Source organism: Sceloporus undulatus, chromosome 3 (assembly GCF_019175285.1).
Source record: "Sceloporus undulatus isolate JIND9_A2432 ecotype Alabama chromosome 3, SceUnd_v1.1, whole genome shotgun sequence".
NCBI classification, from domain to species: Eukaryota; Metazoa; Chordata; class Lepidosauria; order Squamata; family Phrynosomatidae; genus Sceloporus; species Sceloporus undulatus.
In genome coordinates, this window is record NC_056524.1 from 41,680,263 (window position 1) to 41,700,948 (window position 20,686).

The following is a 20,686-nucleotide window of genomic DNA, read 5'->3' on the forward strand; positions in this document are numbered from 1 at the left end:
AACAGACAGACCAAAATAAAGCTGCTTCGGGTCACTTTGGCGGTATGCTATTTAAATGACACACACATCTTAAGAGGCCGGAAGCTGTGCCAAAACTGCACTCCAGTCCTTAAGACTGGAGTATGGCTTTGGGGCAACTTCCGGCCACTTAGGACGCGTGTGTCATTTAAACAGCAGGCCTCCAAAGTGAACCAAAGCAGCTTTATTTTGGCCTGTCTGTTCAGGCCCTATATGGCACATGGCCTACCAGCCTCAAAGGAATTGGAAGGATCTGTCCTGTGTTGATGGAGGTTCAACTACTACTCTGTTCAGTCTGTGACCATGGAGGAGCAAAGGATAGAATCTTATCCCTTTTCTCATATATCAAAATATTCTGGGTCAGCTGAGTATGTGTGTGTGAATGAAAGGTTGTGGTATTCTGCCTTACTTCAAGACACTTGTTAGCATGTGTTCCTCCTAATAAAAGCCAAGCTATTTATCAGTCTGCATTATGCTCTTACGTCTGTTGACCTAACCTCTGCTTTGTGAACCAAAAGACATTTAGTTGTCAGTTGATGTTGAAATAAATATTCAGAAAAGCTTTAACAATTACTCTACTGCTGGAACCCACAGGGAAAGAGGAAATATCACAGGCCTCTGATCTAAATAAAGCTTAACATTTTTTTCTAGTCTCTAATCCATTTTTCCTTTGCCTGTAGTTCTAAGTAATTGTGCACTCATGTGCAGATAAATATCCATTCACAGGTAGTGGCAATGGTGTGGGTGATGATGATCTTAATGACGAGAGAAAACACAAGATGTCTAGTTTTTCTTTGTTCTCTATGTATTCATCTGCATCCACATCTGCACAGGGAGGTCATGTATACAATGCCAAAGAAAGAAAGAAACAGAAATGCATCACCCAGACACAGGACCAAAAAGGGGAGGGGACACTTGACTGCATATGATCTGCATGTCTTCATATATATGCTCAGATGCAAATTTAGAAATGAAGCACTATAAAACTTTACATACAAATATTCTAGAATAGTAGAAAATAGTTGAAAACCATCCTGTTCAGAGAAGCCTTCCCAGGCATTGCATAATTGTCGCTTACTATTTGATGTTCTTTTGGTGCCTGTTTATCAAACCATTTCCTGTATTGCTATGTACTGTATATGTATTATCCTACTTGAGAGTATGTATTTTCCCTGGAAGAAGATTAACCATTCATTATGAAGCCAAGCCCTCCGTCCAGTCCATCTGCCTTGGTCCAGGCCTTGGAGGTAGAGAGGAACTGCTGGACCTCTTACCCTTTCCCTCCACCACTCCCTTCTCCTTCTGTGTCATGTCTTTTTAGATTGTAAGCCCAAGGGCAGGGAATCGTCTAATTAAAAAGATTGTATGTACACGCTGTGTAAATTTACAGCGCTTCATAAATAAAGGTTAATAATAATAATAGAAAAGACTGTGACCAGGGGCACTCTGCACATACTACTCAGCTTGCTGTTTAGATGCTGACTGTTGATCAACAATTTCATGGCTTCTGCACTTTTCTCTGGTTGCTCTTTCTTTTAAATGGGACTTGGATAGCCCTTCAGAGAAAAGTCTCCTTCACATGGAAGACTGTCCTCTGTAAAGTAGGCCATCCTACTCCTGCACAATCCTCCTGCTATTTCTTCATGTTATTCCACTTTCTCTACCCTCATAACTGCAGAAGAGAGGTAGAGAGTGATTCCACCACAGCGCACCCCCAAAACATACAGAAATGTTCTCTACTCAAGGACATTGCCTAGTTCTAGCTGCCTCATTTTTTCCACTTGGATCCCATATTGATTTTTCATTTAGATACAGACAATCACATTAGAAACAGATTGCGCAAGTGTAAGTGGCCATGTGATGAACTCAGGGAGTTTGGAAAACAGTTCAGAGAGAGACTGATGAGATCTGTAAGACTTTTTACCAGTGCACTTTCTTTCCCGGTGGGGAAAGATCTTGCAGAGCATCATTTTTAAAATAAAAAACAAGGAGAAGGGAAATGGTGAAATGTCATCCTTTTGAAAATCCCTGCATTTTATTTGTGGTAAAACAGAAGAATAACACTGTATTCTTATATAAGGATATTTAGTTATGAACAAGGGAATGGCAAAAATATGCTTTAATATGACTAGTATCAATCTCAAGGAATATGTATACAGGCTTTTCCATCTTGGCAACCTTACAGAGGTATTGATTAGACTATTGACAAGTGGCATTGGGTCCATGGGCCCTTTCACACTACACAGTTGTAGTGCTATGATTCCACTTTAACTTATATAGCTGCATACAATGGAATCTGGAGACTGAAGTTTGGTGAGGCACTAGAGTTCTCTGGCTGAAAATGCCAAAGGCCCCTGCCTAAACTCAATCAAACCCCAGGATTTTATAGGATGTTGCCAGGGCAATTCAAGTGGAATCATAGTACTATAAATTGTGTTACGTGAAAGGGGCCCAGGACAAGATGCATACTCGTCCACTCGCATAATGTTCTTACCACTAATAGGGAGAAGCTTCCATCTGTTTTCTTCACCTTCCTCCTCTCTGCTGAGCTTTCTCCCCTTTCTGCAAGAAAACCCTGAGCTTACAAGATAGTAGTATTAGCATCATCTGTTGGAAGGGAGAAGGGAAAAAGAAGAGAGAGGGGAAAAAATTCCTTGCATGCATGGCAGAATAGTGTTCTAAGCAGAGATGGAAAAGTTAGTGAAACAGTACTATTGTGTTACTCTTATGTAACAAAGGTTTTTAAAAACTCTAACATTAATCACATTACGTGTATACTGTCAAGGGAGCATTTATTAATCATACACCAGTTCTAAGTTTATTTAAATTTATATTATGTTTGTACAGTGAAAGCTTTACCAAAATGAAGGTGAACAATTCCCTTTATGATTTACTGTCTTCCTGCCCTTCCTTGTCCCTGCTTTGTCCTTGGAAAAAAAGGTAACAGCTGCATAGTTTTGAAAAACCATTTCATTCACTAGTCCACTGGAAGGGAATGAGTCTGCTAAAAATACACACGTAGGAAACATGCGGGAACCAAAAACATTTATCTGGAAACAAGATATAAGATCCACTCCATCCCCATCATCCTTATTTTAGATACACAATATATTATTTTTAAGATGTTAACTGTCCAACTATTCAACTAATAACAATTAATTCTCTTAGGGTGCATCTTCAGTCTATAAATAATGTGGCTCCGTTGTATGAAATCCTGGGGTTTGTAATTATACAAGGTCTTTAACCTTCTCTGTCAAAGAATGCTGGTGCCTCACAAAAGTAAAAATCCCAGAATTCTGTAGGATGGAGCTGTGGCAGTTAAAGTGGTGACAAAGTGCATTATTCCTAGATTCTTACTCTTAGAAATCCAGCTCCCCCCCTCCCCCGATTGTGTAGATCTCTCTGGTAATGTTTAGATCTTCCTGTCTTTCAAAAACAGAAAGAACCAATGGATGTGTGTCATGTGCATTAGGTTTTTTAAAATACTAAATTCCTTTTATTTGCAGAAACACCTCATCAACTGCTGTAAGACTTGCCAGTAATTATGCCTGTTATTTTGCAGCAACAAAGGTTTTGTTTAATGTTCAGCCATTACCTTCCTGGTTGCAAGGAATTATGTGACCAGACCATCTGAACAGTGTTATATATGTGGAGTACGGCACAGCATCCATATGCGCCGAGCCCTAATATTGGCGCCATTACTTCACAAGGCTGTGGCCCTGTCCACACGGGGTGCAGCCTCGTGACGTAAGGGCATTTGAGCACCCGCACGCCTCTGGGCAGAGGATTGGAGGAAGGCAAACTTGCTTGGATTTTAGCCAGGGAAATGATTAACAGGAAAAGGCTTAATCACTGCTCCTTTGTCCTTTGTTTTGCTTTCATCCAAGCAAGTTTATGTTATACGTAATTTGTGCTTTTAATTCCTAAGTCTGGGCCAGTACCACAGAGACATCAACTTTGCACTGTGTAGATAGGTCAGCTACAGCTACATAGGGTACATGTATGCTCTACAAACTGAATCCCAGGAATGTGCCACTCACTCTCTGTTGCTCTTATAATTTTCAGAAGACTAGCCAAGAAGGCAAAATTAGGCTAGCTCTCTATTTCTTACCTTTTGGAACCCTCCATCTTTCCCCAATCCGTCCAAGGAAACAAAAAAAGGAACTTTATGGAATAAATCTTGACAGAATTACTTAAAAACTGTTAGAAAACAAAGCCAAACTGCTGTCTGAGAGGCTTTGTGAGTGTCTACCTGTCTCAGGAATCATGGCCTGTTTTAATAATCCCATTTCATTGCTATGAGCAAAAGTAACTGAATTGTTTAATCAGCAAAGTGCTGTCCATAGCTTTCTGGGTGATGCATATCTATTTTCATCAACATGGAGCAGTTTAAACATAGCGAGGAGGTGGATTCAGATGACCCTATATGCCATAATGATCAGTGACAGCTTTTCTGTATAAAGGCAATGCAAGCAGTGTGTGTAGATCATCTGTAGATGTTATCATGTCTGTTGGCCTGACAATGTTATTTTTGCACAGAACATATCCAGCCATACAGAAGATCTAGAGGGATCTTAGGCATGAAAGGCCAATGGATGAACAAAAAATCTATTTGTATGTGGTTAGTGATGACTTACATTAGTGTCATCCTCATACTGGTCCATTCCATTGTAATTGTTTCTATTCTTGTTCCTCCAGACACCTCTACCACTGTTCCATTTATTCTCTTCCATACAAATAAGAGACCCCAAATGCATCTAGTTCAATACCCTACCAGTAGGAATACATAACTAAAGCACTCCTGAACAATGGATATCTAATCTGACAAAGAAGAATCCATCACCCTCTGAGAAAGCCATTCCACTTATCAAACACTGCTTACCATCAGGATATTCTTTTTAATGTTTTGGTGGAATCTCTTTCCCCACCATTTGATTCCACTGGTTCATATCCTATTCTACAGAGCTGCAGAAAATAAGTGCAATCTATCTTCTACATGACATCCCTTCAAATACATGTCACTTCTCAAATCTTCTCTTCTTCAGTCTAAACATACCCAGCTCTCTAAGTCACTTCACGTAAGGTTTGGAGAACTTTTATATTCCAATCCAGACCAATGTTTTTAAAGCCTCAATAACTTACTGAGTGATGGCTATCACTGTTGCCCCTCAGAGTGTTCTGCCACATTATGTTAGGGTTGCTTAACTGTGCTATAGCCATGTTAGAAGCAAGAGTCTGTGGGAAGGGTGAGCAGTTGTGAGGGACTGTTATGTGAGAATCAAAGGTCATATAGCTGCCTGGTCCTGAGTGGGAATAATGTTGACTTTAGGAGGGGGAGTGCTTGAGAGGATTTACAGAAGCAAAATTTATCCTATAGCTTCAGATCTGGCAATGAGTTGCTACTGTGCTGAACCTGATTTTCAACAAGCTCTTTCTGGTTTCATCCATTAAGTCTGCTTACTGAGTTAGCTAGAGACAGGGCATTACAGATTTGCATATCTAAACTAAGTATAGGACAGTGATGGTGAACCTTTTACAGACCAAGTGCCTAAACTGCAATCCCACTTATTTGTTGCAAAGTGCCACGTCCCTCTGGCTTTCTAGTAATAAAATCTGGCAAAATCTGTGCTAGAGCGATAGCATGTGTGCCCACAGAGAGGGATCTGAGTGCCGCTTCTGGCACACGTGCCATAGGTTCGCCATCACTGGTATAGGACTTTTCCCGGAGTAATTATCTCTTTGGAGAAAGAACCTGAAGTAAGCTTGAGAGTATTGACCCAAACCTCAGAGGGACTATTCACTGAATTAGTACAGAAAGGGCATTACAGTCACTCTTATTTTGAACTTATTCAAAGATTGTAACTAAAATTCATTACCACAAATAATCATGACTGCAATATTCAAACACAGAATTTGCTGGAACATGGACAGAATTTGCTGGAACATGGGCTAGAGTTTTAGATGAAGTGGAAACATTTTCAGAAGCCTGCTCAGGGAAAAGAGGCATTACTTTCTCATATGTTGAATACAGGGAAATGAATATGATTTAAATCCATTTACTCCAACTCCCCATGTACCCTCATAAACTGCTCCAGAGGACCGGGGGGGGGCACATTACAAGTCTGATTTTCTAGAAAGCTCAAGGACTTCAGAAAGGGAGGGGGACAGAAAGTTCTGCAGCACCACACTCTTATTCTGCTGTGATAGGCCCAGATGTGAATGAAATTATGGCATGTAGTTAAGTAAATAGTATCAAACTACAGGCAGTGGTCTCTTCAAGACCAAAATAGCAATAAACGCTTCAGCAAATGGTCTACACAGTGAAGTCTGAAAAAGCACTTTTTGGGAAGGAAGGGTGGTCAACTCTTCTCCCTCTGTATCTTGAAAAGGGCAACCGACGTTTGCAAAACTATTGTACAAACCATCTGTCATGTGGGCTAATTGTCATGTACGGTAGGAAGAATACAGCTCATGAGTTGGTCCTTGGAGTGTGATATTGAAATTTCCCATAAAAATACAGTACAGTAATACAGTAATAGAAAAAAAACATTTTAAAATTTCAATTGTACAAAAAGGATCAAATAAAATGGACATCACTGAGTTGAATAGGATAAAAAAGCTAAAACAATTTTTACTGTGTTCTCCATAATTGTAAAAGCCCTACTAAACTTTAGTATTTCAGCAATAGTTTGAGGCCCGAATGCTGCATGATGGGATGAGCTCCTGTCACTAGTCCCAGTTTCTACCAACCTTGCAGTTCAACAGCATGCAAATGCAAGCAGATAAATAGGTACCACTTCTCAGTGGGAAGGTAACAGCTTTCGGTAGAGTCATACTGGCCACATGACCACCAGAGCAGTCCTCGGACAACGCTAGCCGTTCGGCTTAGAAACAGAGATGAGCACCATCCCTTACAGTTAGTTATGACTAGGCATTCATGTCAAGGGACTACCTTCACCTTTGCCTAGGAGATTTAAATAAATGTTGACTTACTATTCAGCAACTAGTTATGATGAAAATTCGATTTAGCTTCTGACAACAGACAGCTGTCATTTGAAGGCATTCTGTCAAAACCTTGGGCCTAAGGCCAATTGCTAGTTCCAACCAGAGTAGATCAACTGCATAAACTATACTTACTTTTGCCATTCAAAAACTGACTCAAAGGATCCACTCCACTTGCAACTAACAGCTGAATTTAGGCGATGGGATGAGACCAGCCAATTAGCTGGCACTCTGTAACAATGAAGAATCAAAGCTAGCAAGAACATGGAGTGCGGGTAAGGACTGGATCAGTTTGCAAAATGGCAGCAATGTGCTCAGGGAACGAAAATGTTGAAGTGAAGTCTGTTACAAGAGGGGTTTCCTTCTTTACACATTTTACCTATTCCCCACAGACTTACTAAAAGAGAATTTTTAATAGACTTGTTTTTAGTCCAGTAAGTATAGCAAGGATGACATCAGAATCCAAAATAGAAGCTTATCTTTTTCCTATGGTTCACCTGGCAATTTGTATTCTTTGCTTTTTCATTCTAACTCTAGTAATTAGGGTCTCTAAAATAAGGAACACGACTCATGAAAATAACACAGTTCATGAAAATAATGTCCAGCTTAGACCTACCTATCTGTAAAAAGGTTCTTACAATTTTTGATTCCTTTAGCAGTCAGGCTAATAGGAAAAATACCCATCACTGCTTAGTTTGTAATGACCAAAGGGGACTGTGCATTAGATGACATGAAACTAATGGTAAAAAAATGTATGCAGCTCTCTGCTTCATGGATTCTTTTTCTCCTTGCACTGTTTTTGTAACACTTCTGCACTCAAAGTGCTCAGCTGCTGACAGACTTTTTCAGCTGGTCCAACTTGTTTTCTCTCAGAGCATCACGGATAGAACAGAAGAAGCCAAAGTAATGCTGCAGGTTATGCATCATAAGCAGGACACCAGCTAACAACTCATTGGTCATGAGTAGGTGATGAACATAGGCACGGCTATGATTCTGACAGCAGTAACAGGAACAGCCTTTTACTAAAGGCCCAAAATCATCCTGGTACCTAAGACAGAAAAGGAAGGGGTGGTCAGATTAAATCTATTAATTAATTAAACATAATTTGATTAAAAATAAATAAATAAAATGAAGCAAAATGAAGCAATATCCTAAAGCTACACTTTGGGAACAATTATAAATCAGTGTGAGGCTGCAATTAAGATGTTTCCACATTATTTATTATAATCATTACTGCCAACCATGGCTCTTTATAAAGAAAGAGGAAAAGTCCTGCTCTAAAGAGTTTCCAATACAGATAAGCATTGACTTGTTTTACTGTAAATCTGGGATGGGCATATTGTCCTGCCTCTACCATATGAGGCTCCTGAACCCCACTTTAGTGGCCCTTGAGCCTTCCCAGTCCCTCATAGTTCCCCAGTTTAAAAAATGGTGTGAATTTCAAGCAATTTTGTCCCAAACCACACAGAAAGTCCCTTGAATGTGTGAAAACATGTACAAATACCACACTACACAGCCACAAGCATCACAGAACTCCATGTTACTCCCAAACAACTATTTCTTCCTTTGACGTCTCTTTCAAAATAGTGGCAAGAAGTGATGAACAGGCAAATAGCTTGGAGTAGTCTACTGCCAGTTAGTCTTGCTGCCAATTAGTTTCTGGGCAAGGTACAAGGTGTTGGTTATTACTTTTAAAGCCCCTTGGTTTGGGTCTAAGTTACCTATGGGATCGCCCATTCCCGTATAATCCACCCTGCACACTCAGGTCCTCTGGGGACATTTACTTGTCAGCCAAAACTAGGCTGGTGATTCAGCCAGAGGGCTTTTTGTCCAGCCACTCTTAGACTGTGGAATGACCTATCAGAGGAGATTCAATAGCTGAATACATTATCTAAATTTAAAAAGCATTAAAGACCAGCCTTTTCCGGCAGACCTATCCAGATTATCTTAAAATTATGAATTTTAAACTATGGATTGATTAATATGTATTAGTCTTACATGTTATTTTAAACTGATGTTATGTGTTTTAACTGATATTAAAACTGTTTTATGTGGTTTAACTGATGTTATATGTTTTAACTGGCTTATGTATTTTAACTAACGTTATGTGTCTTCAATTTATATGTGTTATATTTTAGCCTGTTGCTGTTTCCCACTTTGATCCATGGGGAGAGGCGGGAAATAAATAAATATGTTATTATTATTATTATTACAGCAGAACCTGATATTTCAAACCAAACCAATGTATAGGTCTAGAGATTTTAGTCAAAAAAATTGACCCAAGAAACCTAAGTTAACTCTTTCTTTAAAAAAAAAAAAAACAGGAAGGGGAAACCATTTCCTGGTGAAAGGCAATAGCGTAATCTGTCCTGTAAGTACTGACCCCACCCCTCTACTTTCTCATCCATTCAGCATTTAGGGTGAACACAAACAGTTATGCTTCCTGGAATTTTGTTAGGTTCTTTGGCATGGTTGTCCTTTGCTTCATCTTTTAGATCCTCTGTTACATGTTTTACCCTAAGTTTTACCCTCGACTCATCCATGGATCATGTCAAAATAAATAATTTTGCCTGCAAAACATGTCCTTGCCTTATAGGTTGGCTTATAGCCGAGTATCTAAGGTACCTTTTTTCTTTCAAATATATTTCAAAGGGAGTAATTTCTTGTGGTCCACTGAGTGTTACATTTTCATTTTTTTCTTTTTCTTCTTCCCCCTGCACATCTGTTTGTCCATTCTCTTTGATGACTGCAAAGAAATAAAAATAGTTCATTAATAATGTGAAATAAATGAGATGAATGGGCATTGTCCCCTTTTTAAATACTTCAAAGTGAATCCTATAAAAATATCTCCCAAGGACAAACACAGAAATATTTGAAATATTTCAGTGATATTCATGACATAGTGGAACCAAATAAAGTGGTAACACTTAACTCATGATGGGACAAGTGGAAGGGAAGCAAACTAATCAGATGAGGGCTTGAAGCTCAAACAGCTGCATTTCATGCTTGCTCTGCCTTATCTTCCTCCACCCCAAGTCATTATTTTTTGACCAAACTGTTTAGTGAGCTATACTTCTTCCTGACGAGCTCCGTCTCATGACCCCCTTGGAAACATTTAAAAAGAGACTTAAAACCGTGCTCTTTCACCAAGCCCCCCCCCCCTGCCCTGAGGAGTGATAACCAATCTGCCTGTCTGACAACGATATACTGCCCTTGCCCCTGGATGTCTGATGGTTTGATAAGCTATTGATGTTATATTTATTCTTCATATTTTATAAGATTGTTGTATGTATTCTGATTTTAGTAGCCTGCAACCCCGCTTCGATCCATCAGGAGAGGCGAGGAAACACAAATAAAATTTTATTATTAATATTATTATTAATACACTGGCTTATTTTTTATTTGGAGGAAATTCATGAGGGACCTAAATCTGATTCACAGTCCATGTTAGAACTAAAAGTCTGTTAGCTGATAAAAGGATTTAATATTAGAAAGGTAAGGCTAAAATCCTCCAACCAGATGTGTTGGACTACAACCTTCATCATCTACAGCCAATGCAGTTGGATGAAGGGCACTAAACTGGAAAAGACTGGTTAGACTGTCAGAGTAGCGATGTTTCTATGTGGAGAGAACCTTGTATTCCTACTTTACTTTGTAGCAGGATAATACTTTCCTAATTTGCTGGGAGTATAGAAATGACATAAAAGGCACACAAAGCTCCTCTATTCTTTACATATTCTGAAATCACGTGATTTTCTTTTCTTTCTTTCAAATAAAAGTTATCCTCTTTTTTCCAGCACACAAGTTCCTGGGGAGCACTGAGAAGTACCCTACAAGTTGCCTTATGAAAGAGGACAAAGGAGCAAAGTCTTTCTCCTTTTCACTTCAAAAGCTATATGACTTGTCAAGTTGTGAGGCTTTTGCAAAATGTGATAAAAGATATATTCGTACGGTTCAAGTTGCTGAAAAGACTCAGACACTAAGAAAGCTTTCCACTAGTCTCTTTTTAGTCTACAATTTTCACACATGTCCTGTTTGTGAATGACAGTACTTTAGTCCTGATGGAATTAAGTAGGAAAGAGACCTTCTAAACTTCTTTGTCAATTTAAGGAACTCCAGATTTATAAGATAATGCAAAGAAGCACAAAGCCCCTCCCCCCACAAAGGTGCTTGCAATTTTGATTAATGTGTGCAGTCTTTTACTGACAAGGTGAGGCCAAAAAGAAAATCAGCTTCTTAAATAAAGGTTTGGCTTCTTTGTATGATCCAAATGGGGATGAAGAAAATTATTGTTTTAACCTTTTACATTACCATGGCTAACTACCTTATGTTCACAACAAAATGTAGAGAATTCATAAATGGATGTTATATTTGACAAATAAGCATGGTTTTAATCATGTCACCAAGCTGCACCTTAAAACAACACTCCTTGTGTAAGTAGCAAAGCACTCTTTATCTTGTGAAAAACAAGTTAACCATTAAAAAAGGGATCCATACTGTCATGTATATACAAAAGTCAAGTGCCACTGAAGTTCAATGGGACTTATCCCCAGATCACTGTGTGTAGACCTGCAGCCTAAGAAGTTGAAAATACTGTATACAAGTACTAATATTACACTCTCCCAATCTAATATTCAGACAAATTAAGAAAAATACCTGCTGTTTCAGGATTTGGCTGATAATTATAGCTGAAGGACAAGGCACAGCCCCGCTCTGTCACCTGGTAAGGAAAACAACTCTCAAAAATATCCACCCCTCTCTCAATACACTCCAGGACCTCATCCGGCCTACCAATACCATGCATGAGTCTACAGGAGACAAGAGAGAAAATATATTTTGGTCAGAACTATTAACTGATTTAATCTGTCTCCCTATTAACATTTCTTAAAACATATCTTTATTTTTCATTCTAGCTTAGAATTCCAAGGAAAGTACTGTTACAATTACAAAAATGAACTACACTCAGCACTCAAATATACACACAAGTAGAAGAGAGACAAGCTGCAAGTTCATTAAGTACTGAATACATCTTTAAAAGCCTCAAAAAGGTGGAAGGCCTTATGTGCCCTCCCAAATTTTGGGTTGGCACTAGCAAAGTTCATTAGAGAGCTTATGATCTGATAATACCCAGAACTACCACCCAAAAAGCCTTGCTATCACATCTAACGGTAGATGTGAAGACTCTCAGAGTATGGGCTCCCTGTCTTACTTGAATGGCTGAGAGGAAACAAAAAGAGATTTATTATTTGAGGCATGAAAAACCCCAGCTACATAGAACTTTTAAGGTGGAATCTGTTGAACCTATGTACCAGAATCTTAAAGCAACCTTTTCTATATAAGAAGGTGGGGTCTATTATACAATATATGCTCTGTTTGTAATTCATTCAGTGTTCTACTGCACTTTTCAAATTTCCTTGCATCACAACAATTGGCTACACTTTTTATTTGGGTAGTCACAGCAGCCATTTATTCAATCTAAAATCAACATTTAAACTGTACCAATCTGTTTTCCCATATCACCTGTGGATTGATTAGGGTTAGTACCACCACATTTATTATTTCTACAGCACCTTCTAGAGTCCAAAACAATTTTTATTTCTTATCTTTCCTTATCTAGGTTCACTTGCTAGCTTATACCCAAATTGCTGGCTAAGATGCCTTTCTTGGCTCATGATATATTGTTCTCTCTTAAAGGTAATTAGAAATGAGGTGAACAGTCTTAAAGTGTAAACATGAAACCCCCAAAAATAAATCCCTTTAATCTGTGCCAACTTTTAATCCTGTTATTACTGTGATTGTAGGACTGGAGCCTCAGAAAGGGTCCTATAGACAAGATCAAAATTCACTGTAAAATGGGAGAGAATGGTACATCTCCAATGGAGTAGGTGAACAATATACATACTCAGTTTACTTTGTGGACCTCTATGCTGGTCATCTCCAGTTCACATGAGATCATTTCACCCCAAAGTAATTATTTTCAAAAGCATATTCCCAACAGTCAGCAATAGGATGGTCCCTTGGGACTTGAAAATACAGCTGGATTCATTCGTGCCTCTTATGCTATTGTTCGTGACAATGATATTGGGCTCTAAATGCTGACAGCTGAAGTTTTTCTCTCCCGCTGGAATAATGGCTGTGCTGACAACTATATAAACTAATTTAGGTCAATAAATTTAGCAAATGACTAAAAACACACACATAGTTGTAACAAATTGTCATTTTGGCAATGAGCTTTCTGACCATATTTAAATTCAGCTCCTAGATAACATACAGCATATGCTATATTTATTTTTAAGCTTCCTGGAGAGACAATGGTATTCTGTTAGCAAAGCAATTATACAAGCAATTAACATTTCAATTCCTTAATGGTAATTTTTCTAGCAGCAATCAAGGTTACTCCTCACTAAAAACAAGTTGATGCCTTTCCAAATTTGACATGCATAGTTTTATCTTACAGTTACTGTACTGGCTTTCTCCATTCTAGGCTGAGTGCAATGAAGAGACTGGAAAATGTGGCCAGTGTGGCTGGCACACAGGTATACAGAAACTATCCCCATTCAATGCTAGCAGCAGCAGTTCAACAGAAGAAAGGGAAGTTTTCTTTCTTTGGCCATACCTAGAAGAAGAGCAAACTATTTCATGGATTTAGCAAGAATATGATTGGCAGATGAATCTGCTCTTTTTTATGATATTATTGATTTTGTGGCCTGCAAGAATGATGTGGTCATATTTTATTTTATTTCAGCAATTAACTTATTTCAGCAAAGCAACTGACAAAGTTTCCCTTTATGCTGTGGTTAGCGAACTGGTCAAATGCAGGCTGGATGATATTGTCAGATAGGTTCACAATGGGCCTATGATTTATGTTTGGAAGTACAGCCTGCCAAGTTCCAAGCAAGGATAAAAAAAAAAGGAAGGAAGGAAGGAAGGAAGGAAGGAAGGAAGGAAGGAAGGAAAAAGAGACTCCAGGGCCATTAGAAGCTACTCACCTATGCTATCAACAAAAAAGTACTGATCTCCAAAGCCAACAAAAACACAAGACACACTGCAATCTTTTCAGGGCCACACCAAAACATTTTTATGTCTGTAGGGCACTTTAATGTAAAACAGACACATCTATCAATCTGTTCTAGTTTTAATGCTTCTTCAATTCTGTTACTGTGATAAGGATACTGATTATTCTATTATATCTTATTTTAGGTGACTAATTTTGGTGATGGTTTGTTCTTTATTTTATATGGCTTTTTGGTCATAGCCATCTTCATATAATTATGCTACTATCCATAAGGATGAAGAATAGTTTTGAAATATTTTAGACTATGAAAAGGGCAATATTATTTAGGTCACAATACATACTTTAAAATGTCTTGGATTCCTCCCTCTGAAATATGCTAATATAAGTCTGTACAACTGAGAAATGATCAAGTCACCTTGCCAATAACATCAGCTATATATCATCCAAGTGCTTTGTGTGTTAGTTAAGCCAACGTAAGATACCAGAATTAGTTCCAGTGAATTTAGCAAAATGTTACATCACATTGCAAATATTATCGGAGTAACTTGCACCCTACGCTATGCTGTACTTTCCTCACCCCCACCATGAAAATCTCTAATCAAAACAACTTATGGTTTTGTATCAATATTAAAAATCCAGGTCTCCTTCCTTTATAGCTGAGATGGGCAAAAAGCGGATTGTCAGATGTCAAACTACACTTTCCAACTTCAATGCTGGCTAGCGCTTCTTGGAATTGTATTTCAGCAAGATGTGAAAGGCTGCACTTTCCTTGCCCCAGCTTTAAACATTTCAAACAATAAAATTACGTTTTTATATAAAACAGATCATTTGGGGATAGACAGAATTTACTTCAGCTATGAGGGAGCACTGTATTATAAGGCTGTAAAGTGTGTGTTGTGGGGGGTCAGCATAGTACAGTGGTCTAAGTGTTAGACTAGCCTTCCAGAAGATCAGGACTTGGATCCACACTTAGCAAAGGAAACTCAGTGGGTGACTTTGGACAAGTCACTCTCTCACCTCGGAAGAAGCAATGGCAAACCGCTTCAGAACAAATACTGCCAAGAAACCCGTTGACAGGTTCACTTTAGGGCTCCTTAGATAAGAAACAACTTGAAGGCACGTAACAAGGTGGGAAATGAATGAACCAGTCAACCTTTTGTTCTGATAATGCAATGATTCCATATGGCCGAATCCAAATCCTGTCACTGTTCCACTTATACTTTACGTTAGTAAAATCCAGTGTTCAAAAGCACACAGTACTATGCTTAATTACATAAAACAACAGATGTGTTATTGAGTTTTACTTATAAAAGTCCCCAAGGTAACTGCACAGGCTGTAGATCAAATTTTCACTAATTACAACCTTGGTTTATCTTCTGGCAGCTCTGCTGTAACTGAGGACAAGAGTTCCAGTTTAGTTTCTTTGGCCATGGCATTTCCCTGAAAGCCATCCAAAAGAAAGCCAGCCACAGGTCTCTTGGCAGTCTCCCTCGCTGATCTCAACCTCTCCTCCAACACATCTCCACCTTCAATAACCCCAATCATCAGGCTCTGCTGCAACTCCTGAATAAGAAGAAAGTTACAAAGGTAAGACAAAAGGATCTTTTTGTTTAATGGTCTACTGCAGGAGATTTGCGGTGGAAGGGATTTTTTATTTTCCTTGCCAATATTGTCACACAAGTGATATCTGAGGAGGAAAGAAAAAAAATAAGGATAAGCTGGGAGACAGAAATTTATTTTATCATTTCCCCCCCACATCTCACCAATAGTAATTTTATGGCCCCTAAATAAGAACTTAAGTACAGGGCCCATACAGACAGGCCAAAATAAAGCTGTTTCGGGTCACTTTGGAGATATGCTATTTAAATGATGCATGTGTCCTAAGAGTCCAGAAGCCGTGCCAAAGCCATGCTCCACTCCTAAGGATTGGAATGTGGCTTTGGTGTGGATTCCGGACTCTTTGGACGCATGCATCATTTAAATCTCCAAAGTGACCCAAAGCAGCTTTATTTTGGCCCGTCTGTACGAGGCCATAATGGGATAATGAATTTAACACTGACCACTCAGATCAGGACTACTGCTTTTCAAGGGGTGACTACTATCAGATCTGGTAGGCAGATGCTTTCTCTTCCAGCAGATTCTTCCGGCTGATGAAGAGTCATTAGCATGATTAAGAAAACATCCTTTCGTTTTTCTCAACTTAAAGACTATCCTTATTTTGAGAACACAGGTATAATTTCCAAACGGTACAGGAAATGCTATTTCTGGAATAATGTGTGCTGAAAGCATCTCAGTATGTATACGAGAGGCAGAGGCACTTTTATCAGCTTCTCTTCTAACACAAAAGGGTTGTATGTGTAATTTATTGAAAATCTTAATCTTCTATGGTAGTGGCAGTTTTGTTTGTTTTAAGCTATTTTGTGATTTGGGAAAGTGTGAAATAAATATTTAAAATTAAAAAACAGATACTGTTTCTGGCAAAAACAAAAACAAGAAAAAAAACCCTAGTCTCCATGTACAAAAAAAAATGTGAAGCAGCACTTGTTTACAGAATATCTCAGTAAAGAGGGTGATGGATACAGTGCAGAGCATCAAAGCAATGAGACTCAAAATAATCTATCATGGATTGTAAAATCAAATTAATAAAACAGGGTATGCAGTTTTGCTTTTAAACCCATGCAGGTCAAGAGAGAAGATTGTGAAAGAAGAAGATACAAGGACACGTTACTGAGGGATATTTATTTTCCTCAATAAATGAATAAAGGGCTTCAAAAATGCCCAAGCTGTCATGCTGACTGATTGCTCATTCCAAGATTCTGTCAGGCATGTTCTGGGAGATTGCAAGGCTCAACAAAAAAACAGGAGTGAATAATTACAGTACTGTGATAGCTCAAATTGATTTAGCTCTTACTGGCGATTCTTCTTGCAGATGTAGACACTCATCCAAAAAGGACAGAGAACGATCTACAGACTTCTTGGCCCTCTTCTTGGAGATTTCTCCAGAAATAGTGTCTCCATCCGAGAGACACTGGAACCAGTCTGGCTGGATAACCTGCTGGATGGCCATGAACTTTGATGCTGTCATTTCCATCCGACCTCCGCATCCCCATACTGAAACTGCCTGATAGAGGCAAAGAAACACAGAGTATAAATAGAGAGTGAGCTGACTTTGTACACAACTATTTGTAGTGAATTAATGAATTTTAATGGATTTAATGTTTATTGTTTTAATTTTATAAATTGTTTAGTTGTGTTTAAAATAACTTTTATATTTATACTTTTATTAATGAGTTTGCACTGTTTTAATCTATATAGTTTTAAAATACACAGCCTCTTCGTGGAGGATATAAATGAAAAAAATTAAAATAAGATAAATAAATGGTCTCTTTCCATTTCACTGTCAATTATCTGGCTCAGATAAAGACGGTGTCTTTCGGATACCAACAGACACCAGGAATCCTTTGTGTCTCTTCTTTATCTTTAAAGCACTGGGAGGGCCTACCCTGTTCTCCTTGTTTTTTGCCCAAAATGTTGCTTTCTCCTTCAATGCAAAATTCAAAATAATGCACTCTGATTCTGCTATCCTCCCGCTACTCTTTCCTCCCACCTCATGTGATGATCATTACTTCTCCACTGTTAGAAAGTCTCCACTTCCCCTCTATCCTGTTACCCTATATGCTTGCAACTATGGGGCTAAACAGACTGCCCCTAAGGCTACACGCTCTGGCCCCTATCTGGCCTTTCTGCAGCGCAAAAAGGAGCCACAAAGAGCAGCTCCTTTTTGTGCTGCAGAAAGGGTGCCATAGCTGCTGGCGCCATGGCTTTTCAGCACTCCTTTGGCGCTGCGTCATCTGGATGCAGCGCCAGAGGAGCGCCATGACACTGCCGGCTGTGCGGTGGGGCCCGCAGCATCACATCAGAATGGAGTCAAAGGCGGTCCCCACTCCACTCTGATGCTGGCCTATGATGCCGGTCTGTATATATCTTAGAACATGTATGTCAAGTCACCGCTCTTTCTTCCTTTAAACATCTCCTTCAAAACAACTTTTGGGTAATGCTTTTTGCAAAATTATCTTTGCCCTGAGCCTGCAGAAACAATCCAGTTTGAGACTATTTTAACTGCCCTTTGCTCAATGCTAGGGAATTCTGGGAACTGTAATTTACATTTAGCCTCCCCTGTCAGAGATCTCTGGTGCCACAACTAACTACCCAGGATTCCCTAGCACTGAGCCAGGGCAGTTAAAGAGGTCTCAAATTGGACTGTTTCTGCAGTGTGTTTTGGAGACATCTAGGAATCTGTAACTAAAACAGCTGCCTTTTCTTCTCTTCTGCCACCACTGATGTCTAGATTGTAAGCTGCCTGGGACCAGCATCTATTTGTTTGTGCTTTGTGAAGTGCTATGCATTGCTGGTGCTTTATAAATAAACCAGTTAAGACGAAGCAATGAACCACAGTAATTCTTCTGTCTCGGTTTTATGTTACCATAAACCACTGTTGAAACATCATCTCTCACTAACATCATTGATAAACCTGAAAACTTGAGTTATTACTGCTGCCATGATTCAGGGCGTATAACAACCCAAAGCCATCTAAAGATAATTAAATGCAGTGAATATAGTCAGAATGCTGTACTGTATAAGACATTACAGCTTGAGCAACCGTTGCCCATTCTCAATCTGAAAAATTAAGACAAAGAATGAATTACTCTAGCAATTGCTCCTCATATTAACTTGCCACCATATATACCATTTTAAGTAAAAAGTTTTCTTTCTCCTCCATATTGCCCTAACAAAAATCAGAATATGTAGTCCAGATCAGAAGTGAGTGACTGTCCCTTTCTGCTCTACGGTCCTCCCGGGGGCACATGGACTGACAAAAAAAGCAGGGAAGCAGCCATACTTGGAAGAGATGGAAGAAGAAGAAAAAAAAGAGGGCAACAAATCACACAGAGAACCAAATAATATCAAAAAAGGTAATTTAACTTAGCACTACTTTTTATTTGGTAATATACACTTCAGTTTCAGAGCATGGTTAGAACTACTTGAAGAAAACAGAGTAAGTTCTTACATCGCAACATGGGTTGGATCTGGATGGCTCTAGAGAAAGGCAGACATTGGGGGGATGTCTCAGAGGCTTCTCTCAGAAAGGCCTGCCAGCTCCATCAGGTCTGGCCTGGAGTAAGAGGATGAGCCCTCCCTTTGCCATCTGATCTCATCTGGCCTCAGAGGGAGAGAGAGGCCTGCCTAGGGTTGCCATAAGTCAGGACCTCCAAACCGGGACAAATGTAGGACAATTTTTTTAAATGTAGGATGCGTTTTAACAAAATGGAGGGCACACGAAAAAAATGATTTTTTTTTTTAAAAAATGTTAATATAAATGCCTGTTTCTTAGGCATGATCAAAATGGAGGACATTTGGGCATTATTTCTAGACAAATGGCAGAAATGGACTTCCCTTTCTGGCAAAACACCCCCGACCTCCATTCCAAAACACACACGACAGCACATTTGGGCATTTCACATGGCTTTACTGAACACGGCCTCTTGCATCAGAGGCTTATTCCATAACCAAACCCCTTGGGTTTAACACTTACCATGGTTTAACATGGCTATGCATATTGAACATGTCAAGGTGGTTTCACCGTTCTTGCACCAAGTGTACTTCTCAGAAGTGTGTGTCAAGGGACTTTGGTTTTTCTTCACTGTGCATGAGTTTGTAAAAATCACAGCAATTTACACTGACTAGGCCTCAGAACCAAAACCACATAGAAAAGGCACTTTGGAAAGTCACACTCTCTCGGCTTCTGAAACAGTGCATGCATACCTCTCAAGCTGACCCACTCATATCATCTTCATCATCATCATCACCACTACACTATCACTGTCAAAGTAAGGGAGACTTGTTAGCATTAAAAGCACCCCCCCCCAAAAAAAACCCCACCTTGAGGCCTCTATGGCCACTCACTCACCACCTCCTTCCCCTCCTCCTTTTCCTCCCCCTCCTCCTCCCCCCCCCCCCTCCCCCCCCCCCCCAATCAGCCGGGGGGCGGGGTGCACCACGCAGGAGGCGAACCGCCTCCAGCTTCGCCTCCTCCACGCGGCTGCGCAGCCTGGAGAAGAGGGGGCGGAGGAGGAGGAGGTGAGTGGCGCGGCCGCGCGGGGAGGCAAAGGTGGACGGAGCCAGCGCCTCTTGCGCGCGGGCGCGCCACCCTCCCCGCCTCCCTGCGCAGCCGCGCCACCTTCCCCTGCCTCCTCCGCCCCCTCTTCTCCTCCTGCCCGCGCGCAAGAGGCACTGGCTCCGTCCGTCTTCGCCTCCTCTATGCGGGCAGGCGCGAAGCCTGGGGGCGAGGGGGCGGAGGAGGAGGGTGGTGCGGGCGCGCGGGGAGGCGCCTCTTCCGCCCCAGGCAGGCCTCGCTGTCCTCCTCTTCCTCCCCGGGGGGGGGGGGGGGGGCGGAAGGCCCCTGCGGCCCGCGCAAACCGGGCTGCACCGGGGGGGGGGGTTCCCGGTTTTTGGGCTGCACCCGTGCCGGGAGGGTCCCGGGGCCCCCCAAATCGGGAAATACACGGGTGCAGCCGGGTTATGGCAACCCTAGGCCTGCCAGCTCCATCAGGCCTGGCCCAAACAAAGAAGGAGAGCCCTCCCTCCAGTCCA

General features: G+C 40.3%; 1 protein-coding gene across 3 annotated transcripts in view; it reads right to left on the minus strand.

Moving 5' to 3' along the window:
- Window positions 1–6,847: 6,847 nt before the first annotated feature.
- The window catches only part of QTRT2 (queuine tRNA-ribosyltransferase accessory subunit 2), a 22,896-nt gene continuing 9,057 nt past the window's right edge, over window positions 6,848–20,686 (minus strand). For all 3 annotated transcript variants that reach the window (XM_042460177.1, XM_042460179.1, XM_042460178.1), the window contains 5 exons: window positions 16,947–17,156; window positions 15,399–15,598; window positions 11,677–11,828; window positions 9,646–9,766; window positions 6,848–8,068 (listed from right to left, as the gene is read on the minus strand). In XM_042460177.1, coding sequence (XP_042316111.1) covers window positions 7,846–8,068; window positions 9,646–9,766; window positions 11,677–11,828; window positions 15,399–15,598; window positions 16,947–17,156 — 906 coding nt within the window. In that variant the 3' untranslated portion in view covers window positions 6,848–7,845. The remainder of the gene's footprint in view (window positions 8,069–9,645; window positions 9,767–11,676; window positions 11,829–15,398; window positions 15,599–16,946; window positions 17,157–20,686) is intronic.